Source organism: Salvelinus sp. IW2-2015, linkage group LG21, assembly GCF_002910315.2.
Source record: "Salvelinus sp. IW2-2015 linkage group LG21, ASM291031v2, whole genome shotgun sequence".
Classification (NCBI taxonomy): Eukaryota; Metazoa; Chordata; class Actinopteri; order Salmoniformes; family Salmonidae; genus Salvelinus; species Salvelinus sp. IW2-2015.
Window position 1 is genome coordinate 5,671,564 of NC_036861.1, and position 10,930 is coordinate 5,682,493.

The window sequence follows — 10,930 nt, forward strand, 5'->3', positions numbered from 1 at the left end:
GTATAACGTGAACGTCTAGCAACCCAAAGGTTGCCAGTTCAAATCTCATCATGGACAACTTTAGCATTTTAGCTAATTAGCAACTTTTCAACTACTTACTACTTTTAAGCTACTTTGCAAATACTTAGCATGTTAGCTAACCCTTCCCCTAAACATAAACTTAACCCTTTTAGCTAACCCTAACCTTAACCCTTTTAGCTAACCCTTCCCCTTTATACCTAACTCCCAACCCTAACCTTAACCCAAACCCCTAGCCTAGCTAATGCCAACCAGGTAGCTAACGCTACCCACCTAGCTAGAATTTGTGGCATATCATACATTTCACAAATTCTTAACATATAATACGTGTACCAAATTTGTAACATATTGTACGTTTTGCAAATGTGTAACATAATATGAATTGTAACATATCATACAAAATGGGTGATGGACAACCAGAAATTAATACATACCATACGAAAGGTAACATATCATACTTACTAAAGTGTCTCGGATTTACATACAGAATACATACCGACTTGCCTAGTTAAATAAAGGTTAAATAAATAAAAACTATAATAATACAAAATGCTCTGAGACCAGGTTGGTCTGCCCCCAGAACAAAATCTAGTAGATGGCCAGCATGCATGCAAAATTTGGTTCTGGGTTCTGAGACTGCTGAGCTATACATGGGTTGCACGTTTCATCACAATATTGTTTTGAACGTTCGTTTTAGGACTGCCAGGACGGCCGGCTGAACATTTACTCAATACATCCTCAATAGGCACTCATGAAGATTTGGTCTAAAGTGCATTACTGTGGCTTAAAAACACGATGCAATTTCTAAAGAAGGCAACTTATTAGTAGCAAAACCTTGTGTCTTCATTTTGATGTCTCCAGATTGACTTTAGTTGCAGTGTAACGTTAACTAGCTAGCTAAGAGATTGAGTGGAGACCACCAAATGTGTTCTTACAAACTTTGCTAGCTAATGACAACATTGCCATCTGTCTAAAGTAAATTCAATGACATGATGATATAATGGCAGTCATTTCCTACTAAATATTTGCCTACTTTAGCAATGTCATCGTATTTTGAAGCCACTATAGTGTAATTTAGGTGAAACAGTCATAGCTCCCATTCAAAGTCATTTACTTTTGGACATCAATGTGGCTGTAGAACGTTGATAACAATGCCAACCACTCGACCGCGTGATGGAGTTGCAACCCAAATGTATGCTCCAATTCAGATACCTACTGACTTTGTCTCTACCAATGTGATCAAGTTGCTTGTCTCACGCGACATACATTACAGATTACATTTACGCAACGTGTCTCTCTCTCATTTACTGTCACCGTCTCTCTCAGGCACAGACCTATCAGGAAAAGTGATCTTCTATGGGAAGGGTTTTGTACGATTATACCGAAGAGTCACATCGAGTCTTCAACTGTCTGCCTGACTTACTTCACCGACCTCTCCCTTCTTTGGACCACTCTCTTCTTGCTCAACAACCGACATCTGAAGCTATCACGAGATATCAGGCGCTTCCAGTATTAGGCACTTTCAGGTTCTGAGAAAAGCACCAGGCAGCTATAAAGAGTCTCTTAACAACTCCACAAGGCTGCAGGGCCAGCTGGATTACCAGGACATGTACTCAGAGCCAGGGGCAGGCCTTTGGTTTTAGAAGTGGTGGGAGGTCTGGGGGTCCTACCTATGAATTTTTGGGGCATCTAAAGCTCATTTCCTGCATTTCCACACAATCTAATACGACCCTTTTGGGGTCATTTTGTGGTCACTTTTATTGTAAATAAGAATAGAATATGTTCAGGGCCTAAAATTAACACCCACTAACTGTCAAATGCAGGTAGATTTTTGCAGTGTTGGGTAAGATGTCTATTTCACTAGCCACGTTGATGGGTGGACAGGGCTCCACTGTGCCAGCATTTCACTCACTTTTAAATCAAAATAGTCAAGTATGATCCCATTTATAGTAAAATAAATGCTGCAGTAGCTGTATTTCTCCTGTTTTGTTTCATAGCTAGTAAATGAATCGCACAAAGTCAAAGAACAACGAATTCTATATAGCCTATCCCACCTTGCGCTGCAACACTGTCTGGTTGGGGGTTGTGCGCACATGAAGATCTGAGTGAAAGATACATTTTTAGAAGCGCTGAGCACAGGAATAAAAATTGGTCTAATTTACTTGAAACTAAAGTCTACTGGAGGGAGACTTTGTCCTTGTGTTTCTTGGCTATTTACATTGTTTTGTTCACAAGCTACGTTGTTTTTCAATGTTTGAGTTTCAACTGCTAGGGAAGAGAAGACAAAGCTGCTACTAGTCAGACTCAATCTCACAGGTAGTGGTGGGGAGTCGACTTCAAAAGAATTGAGTCCGTCCACTCCCAGTGTCGACTACAATTTTGGGGTGTCAAGCTTGGCGGAATGGACTCCTCGACTCCTAAGATTCAGTATTTTCTGCAACGGAGGAAACTATTTTCCATGGTTTACTTCAACAGCACAAACTCTTGCATCTTTCACAGCAAAGAAAGACGGAGTTAGCGATGGAGAGAGAGAGATGGGAGGGGCAAAGCCAGGCATAGGTAGGCACGGAGTTAGCGATGGAGAGAGAGAGATGGGAGGGGCAAAGCCAGGGCATAGGTAGGCAATGTTTGGCCACCCAGGCAGCCAGTCAGAAACCTATGCAGACTATTTTCTGATAGTCTACTCAACAACAAAATTCTGGATCTTTCACAGCAAAAGAAAGATAGCGATAGAGAAGAGAGATGGAGGGGCAAAGCAGGCATAGGTAGGCATGTTGGCTACCAGGCAGACAGTCGAAACGTGCATCAGTAATCAAAAAGATTTAGGCTATAGGCTATGCATGCTGTATTGTGCAATTTCTTGGCTTGCAATGTCTCTTGCAAGTTCCCTAAAGTATGGGCTATGCGATGAGTATGCTGAGCTATTCGACATGCAACAGACCGAAGAGAAACGCAACTAGCGTTTTTTCATAGTGAAGAGAAAGGGGAGCAGGCGAGGGAGAGTGAGGATGGGCAGGCAGAGAGACAGTCAAACCGTGTGCATAGGCTATACCAGTGGTTCCCAACTTTTTTGGTTACTGTACCACCAACTGAATTTTGCTTCGCCTGGAGTACCCTTGAAGTACCCCTTATGTGCATTTTACCAGTAGGCCTATGGTCTGATTGAGTCTTTTCAAGTACCCCTGGTGTTAGGCAAGAACCCTCAGGGGTCCTAGTACCTGGTTGGGAACCACTGTTTTCGGTTATATGTACAGTTTAACTTACGTCCGTCCCTCGCCCCGACCCAGGCGCGAAACAGGAAACCCTCTGACACATCAAGCAACAGTACCCACGAAGCAATCGTTACCCATCGCTCCAACAAAAGCCGCGGCCTTGCAGAGCAAGGGGAACCACTAATCCAGGTTCTCAAACGGAGTGACTAACACGATCTTGAAAACGCTATTTATGCGCGCACCCACGCTAAATTAGCTAGCCATTTCACATCCCGTTACACTCACCCCCCTTTCAACCTCCTCCTTTTCCCTTCAGCAACAGTGATTCCGGGTCAACAGCCATCAATGTAACAGTATAACTTTACGTCCGTCCCTCGCCCCCGACGCGAACCAGGGACCCTCTGCACACATCAACAACAGTCACCCAGGAAGCGTCGTTACCATCGCTCCACAAAGCGGCGGCCCTTGCAGGCAAGGGGAACCACTACTTCAAGGTCTCAAAGCGAGTGACGTAACCGATTTGAAACGCTATTAGCGCGCACCACCGCTACTAGCTAGCATTTCACATCCGTTACATATACTGTATGTAACCCTCTCACCAGTTTGAATATGACTCTCAACAATATTAACTTATGTAGAGTATCTCAACAGCATGGGATGTTAGGTGATGAAGGACATCTACAATAAGAATTCCTATTGTAAACTGTCTAGGGTGATGACAATAGGGTATTAACTTCAGATTAAATTATTATAGGTTCTGTTATTGTATCAGGATAGCTATCCCATGCATTAAATTAATTGAAACAGTAATGACTCCACTAAGCAACATACATAAGGTTCAATTGTGTATGATTACAATTTCATAGCACAACATCAAAAGAAATAAAAAATAAAAACCCAATGAGTCGTGCACAACCCAATGTCAAATTATTTAAGCTTGCTTAATAACCCGTTGGTGCGGGTTGGAGCTATAAAAAAAGACGACACACATAAAGTCCAGAAGCACTCACATTGTGATTACTCACTACTTGTAGATATTCCTTCGCGAAGTATGCAGTTCTGAGATAATAATTTGTATGTTAAGATAATGACTAAAGTATTCCACCCTGAAACCATAATAATTGTATGAAATGTGTTAGAGTCATAATTCAATCATGTGTGTGACTTGGCCATTGTGTTACTATTTCGCAATATGAGCTGGGTATAGTTGAGACATTCAAGGAAACTGAACTGTCGACTTGTGATAACAGTGAAACTAATAACTGGAAAGAGGCCTCCCCCCCTAGGGAGAGAAAACTGTTAGAAATGGCTAGGCTTGCAGAAGATGTGAAACATGTTGCAGAAGGGTGATAAACAATGTATGTGAATTTGGAAAAATACAGCCCACGCTAAGAGAGGTGGAGTTTCCTACTGATGTGAGTTCATTTGTGTGTGGTGTGTGTGTGTTGTGTGTGTGTGTGTGGGTGTGTGTGTGTGTGTGTGTGTGTGTGTGTGTGTGTGTGTGTGTGGTGTGTGTGTGTGTGTGTGTGTGTGTGTGTGTGTGTGTTTTGTGTGCCTATAAAAACGATTGTTTCTCATTTTGAAGAGCAGAGCGCTCTTCTGAATAAAGTATTGATCTTATTGCAGAATCTGAGACTTTGTCTAATTCTTTATTAACCGGAGATTTACGACCTCTGGGAAATAGACAAAGCTTGAGTGATAGTTGAGTTAAACCATTGAAATAGCAAAATTCTCGTGACAAGTTCCTTGCAGGTTTCCTCACAAAATCCACAGCAAGCACCGCTATCAATGCAGACAGTACTCCTTAGCCGTGACCGATATCCCATGGGAACATGAACTCGTTTTAAGCTTTCCCAATAAATTATCTCACGGTGTTACACAATGCTAGGCTAACCTCAAGGCTGTCAAATACCTCCACGATGAGACGGTAGCTTCAGCCTTTACTAAGTCATAACAAAATTATAACAACTCTCTTATTAAATAAAATCGGTAGTTCCCTTCATGTCTTAGCAGGTATGGGTTTTGTTCTAGTTTTGTCACCTTCTTTTATAATTCTCTTCACCAACGGTCCAAATGTAAAACGTCCATCTTTTTCTCAAGGTCTCTTTCCCTCTCTTTTTTCCCCAAGCCTCCCATTAGCCAGGTCCACTCTCCCATTGGCCACAGCTTAACAAGCGACCTTATTGGTCAAAACTTTAACTTCAAAGCGAACCCAACTATTCACTTATACATCAAATAAATATCTATTCAAAAAGAAATGCATTAACAACATTACAATTTAGGAGCAATTCAATCACCTTTTAAACAGTACTGCAAAAAAAAAAAGTACTTACAGAGTGCATCAAACATGATATAGACCTTGTTTATGGAAAACTGTTTATAACTGTTTTTCATGGTTGCAACTTGCTGAAAATTGTCCAAGGTGTTCCTATCATCTAGTTTAAACAGTACTGCAAAACATTTTACTTACAGAGTGCATCAAACATGATTTAGACCTTGTTTATAGAGAACTGTTTATAACTGTATTTCATGGTTGCAACTTGCTGAAAATTGTCCAGTTATCCTGTTATCCTGTTCCGGCTCCCTCTAAGGGTGTGCACCTTAATCTCTTTTGGTGTGTTGAGGGGTTCAGTGGTTTTGGAGGGTCTAAAGTTCGATCTCTAGCGATGAGTGTGGGGTCTGTCCCGTGGTGCTGTCCCCCTCCCTCCTAAGGAGTAGCCACTGAGACATGTGATGAGGCCAAGGAACATCACTCTGCAAGGATGGGAGAGGACACATCACAACACTGCTGCTCATTCATATTCAAACACACCTCAGAGTACGCACACAAATGTGGACGCCCCCCCACACACACAAAATGAACTTACCTGTACATATCAGAATCATACATTCGACAGCCACCTCTACCCCTAAAGTTATTGATCCCCCACCTCAAACATGTTGAGTCAATTCCAGATGCTGGAATGGTGCTGGAATGCAGGTGCAGTAGGGCCTAGTATGTAATGATGTGATACCATGTGTACCCCATATCCTGTGTTTGTGTTGATGTTTTTTATTTTTTATTTAACTTTTATTTAAACAGGGAGTCACATTGAGATTAAACATCTATTTTACAAGAGTGCCCGGTTGCGCTCAAGATGGCGACATGAGAGGGTGTAACATTTCTAGCTGAGGAACAACTTTAGGGTATTCTCACAAAGTTTATAGTTTTAGACTGCAGTTGCAATTTGTTTGTTTTTCACAAAAAAATATATCTAACCATACAATGTAGCTATTTTGAATCATTTTGTAATTAATCAAACCATTGAAAGATTTTTTTGACAATTTCCAACGAACAAGCTAGCTATCGAAAAGTTTCAGCGTGTGTAGTTAAGTTAGCCTGCTAACGTCTTCATAGCTAGTAGCATGTAATCAGGACATGACCAAACTGTTGCTGAGATAATGGATGTTGAAACTTCCAAGGAGAAAAAAGGCATTGTTGAAACTCACTCATATGCTTGCAGTGTAAAAAAGGGGGGTGAATGTGATTCATACCCGAATACCCCAACCAAGGAGCAACTTCCAAAGAAGCTGAGAAGTGAACCATCAATGAGCCAGCTACAGGACAACATCGTTCGCATCCTCACGGCTAAAATCAAAGAGAGCGCAGATGACATCATGGATTTGGTGTAAAAGAACACTATCAGTATCGTTAACCTGAAGAAATCGATTGATTTCAGTGCTGAGGAAGTAAAAACTCTGAAGCAGCAGAACGCAACATTGAACATTCAGGTTGCAAAGCAGGAGAAGAAACTCACTGAAATGGAGTCAAAGGTAAACGAGAATGACCGGTATAGTCGGAGATGGAGTGTTCGAATTTATGGAATAGCAGAAAAARCTGACGAGAACATCAAAGCAAGAGAGAAGGACATTTGCAGGGCAATAGTCCCGGAGGAGGAGCGAAATGTTGTTGCAGGTTCTCTGGATGTAGTGCACCGCCTGGGTAGGCTGAGAGATGGGGAAAACAACCAGCCACCATGACCAGTGATCATGAGATTCATCTCCAGGACAGCGAGGGATATGACATGGAAAAGTGCAAAGAAAACTGACTATTTAAAGAAGAACAACCTGAGGTTCAAGGAGGATCTGACAGCATTTGACAAAGAAGCTCGGAATCGTCTGTGGCCGATAATTGAGAGAGCAAGGAAGGAAGGGAAAAGMGCATACTTTGCGGGAGCTAAGACTTTTGTTAATGGAAGGAAAATTCACGCTGACGCCTAGTTTGTTGACTGCTGGACTTATCAAGTGAGTTGTGCAGGACTGAGTTTTATTTGCATCTGATAAAACTTTATATTTCTTGAAGAAAGAGCATCGTTTGTGTGAGCCAAACTTCTTTCATATATATATTTTTTTATGGCAGGGAAATTCACACTGACACCAAATTTAGCTTGATGGCTATTCGTTTTTACCAATCTATGGTACAATGTTATTTGCAATTGTATAAATATATATATAATTTAGATCAACCACTTGTGTGGTGCAAAGGAATATTTTTATTTGCAACTAGTAAGAACTTCTCTTTTTGTGAGACCCTGATTCATGTGAACGTATACAAGTTTAATATTCTTCATATAGTCACTGTGATAGTAAAATGTCCATTTCTGTTTTTTCTATTAATGCCAGGGGAATCCGTAATATGTTGAAAAGGAAATCTTTATTCTTGTATTGTAAGGGTAAGTGTGCCGACTTTAATTTCATTCAAGAAACTCATGCCTGTTCCACAGATGCTGCGTTTTGGAAGTGTCAATGGGGGAATGATATTTGGTACTAATCGGTCAGCAGGTGTCGCTATTTTAAAAGGTAACTTTAAGGGTCATATATTGAGTCATGAAGCAGATAATACAGGGAGATGGGTTAATCTATTGGTAGATGTCTAATAATACATATGCTTCCAATAACAAGTCAAGTAACTGTATTTTATTTAGAGACATTGAGAGGAAAATAAGTAAAATTATGTCTAAATTTCCATTGGCAAAACTAATATGGGGTGGAGATTTTAATAGGTGTCACGGCATTCATCGGAAGAAGAAGAGGAATCGTCAGACCAAAATGCAGCGGGGTACGTGTTCATCTTTATTAGCTTAACTGACTGAACACTGAATACAAAATAACAAAAAAATAATAGCCGAAACAGTTCTGCAAGGTGCAACCAACACTAAACAGAAAATAACCACCCACAACTAACAGTGGGAAAACAGGCTACCTAAGTATGGAACCATACCAGGCCAAACACATAGAAATAGAAAACATAGACATACAAACATAGAATGCCCACCCACATCACACCCTGACCAAACAATTCCGACAGCAAGATTCTTTTGGTCAGATATCTATGGTGATATACAATGGGGGAAAGCATGGAAAATTGCTAACAAATATTGTATCAGTAACAAAGTAAAGGAAGTTTCATTTAAAATGTTACATAGAATTTATCCTGTGAAACATGTTTTGGAAAGATTCAAGCTGAATATTGAATATAACTGTGATTTCTGTGGAATGGAGAAGGAGACCATTTTACATTTGTTTTTTACCTGTATTTATAGCAGAATGTTTTGGATTGACATACAGAATTTGTGACAAAACAAATAGGACCGGTTGTACTATTTAATGGTTTTGATTTGATTTATTTCAGAAATTCTGACATAGATAAAGATGTAGTATATTTAATTCAACTGCTAATAATACTAGGTAAATTTCATTTTCACAAATGCAAATGTTCTAATTGAAAACCTAACTTTTTTCACTTTATAAATGAGTTTAAACAATATGGCACCACTTTCACTAAAATGAAAATCAAAAAGGCAATTAAAACTTGTTGTATTATTAATGAATATGATTAGTTTGTTTAGGATTCCTGGCAATGGAAATAGTTTGCTATTTAGTAGCAGATAGTATCTGCTGTAAAAACACTACTCTTTATGTAGAGACCAGGGTCTGGCCCTGGGGTCATCTCTCCCTGGTACCATGTAGAACAGAAACATTAACTCATGCTCTGGAATGCGGTCTCTTTAGGTTTTATCACCCAAAAGACATTGTAAATCTCCTGTCAGTGTTTTCTCCCAGAGGCCCATCCTCAGTAGAACACACAGACACAATAGTTCTAAGAACCCTCTATTCTGTTGCATAAAACAACCATTTGATGCAATAAAAGTATTATAACATAATCTTGCAATTTTTGCTCTGTGTTCACTGAAAGTTGACTAGTAACAGCAACTGGGACATAAAAGACACCCACTAAATCTGCCCAAGAAGAGGCAAACAAAATAACTGGTGTAACACATACTGACTAACGAGGTGACACCAATCAGTGCGTCCTACGTGCTAACGAGCTATACAAGCTAACGAGCTATACGTGCTAAAATCCAACCTCAAAACATAAATGGAAAAACCAAAGCCAGTGACACCTTCCCCCTTTAGACAACAATAAATATATCCTATATTTTTGTTGGAAAAGTTTGCGCACCACCAACAGAAAACAACTTCCATTTCACATTATAATCAACTACAATGCTTCACCTTCACCAATATAAACATGGTGTCTACTGGCTGTCAACAATTAAAAACAAGAAAAAAACATTTATTTCTAAATAATAATATACAATAGTATTATTTCTCACCTTTTCCTTTCTATAGAATCTTAAAACAAATTTTGAAAAAAACTCCACTAGCTTCTAGAACTCTCGTCCCCTTGGAACGAGCGCAAAAAAAACTCAAACTTGCAGTCAAAATAAATTGTGATGCACTGGCTAAAAGCAAAACACAAAACCTTTTGACTGCCCACCCTTGAGACAATCAGCAACCAAATACTCCTTCTACAATGTTTGACATAATGAAAACTCCTTCATGCATGTATTTTCTGATGTTTAATCAGATATCTTTTATCAGAGTATCTCTTGTCACATTGATCACAGCTATGAGGTTTCTCTCCTGTATGTGTTCTCTGGTGTGATATCAGGTGGCTTGACTGAGTAAAACTTTTCCCACATTGAGTACAGCTATAAGGATTATTTCCTGTGTGTGTTCTCTGGTGAGTAGTTAGCTGGCTAGATGTAGTAAAACTCTTCCCACATTGAGCACAGCTATGAGGTTTCTCTCCTGTGTGTGTTCTCTGGTGTGATATCAAGTGGCTTGACTGAGTAAAATGCTTCCCACATTGATCACAGCTATACGGTTTCTCTCCTGTGTGTGTTCTCTGGTGTGATATCAGGGTGTGTGGCCAAGTAAAACTCTTCCCACATTGACTACAGCTATAAGATTTCTCTCCTGTGTGTGTTCTCTGGTGTGATATCAGGGTATGTGGCTGAGTAAAACTCTTCCCACATTGATCACAGCAATAAGGTTTCTCTCCTGTGTGTGTTCTCTGGTGTACCATCAGATTGTTAAATGTAGTGTAACTCTTCCCACATTCATCACAGCTACAGGGTTTCTCTCCTGTGTGTGTTCTCTGGTGTGATTTTAATTGTCCTGAGAGAAGAAAACTCTTTCCACAGTCAGAGCAGCTAAAAGGTTTCTCTCCTGTATGGATTTTCTGATGTACTTTAACAACTTTTGAGGAGGTGAATCTCTTCCCACATTGAGCACAGCTATAAGGTTTCACTCCTGTGTGTATTCTCTGGTGTGATATCAGGATGGTTGACTGAGTAAAACTCTTCCCACATTGA

General features: G+C 40.0%; 1 protein-coding gene across 1 annotated transcript; it reads right to left on the minus strand.

The window, feature by feature from the left end:
• Nucleotides 1-8,319: 8,319 nt before the first annotated feature.
• LOC111982340 (zinc finger protein 180-like) lies at nucleotides 8,320-10,926 on the minus strand (the record flags this gene model as incomplete). Its single annotated transcript, XM_024147834.2, has 1 exon — nucleotides 8,320-10,926. A coding segment is annotated over one exon (816 nt), but the record flags the coding sequence as incomplete, so codon positions are not given.
• Nucleotides 10,927-10,930: the final 4 nt, after the last annotated feature.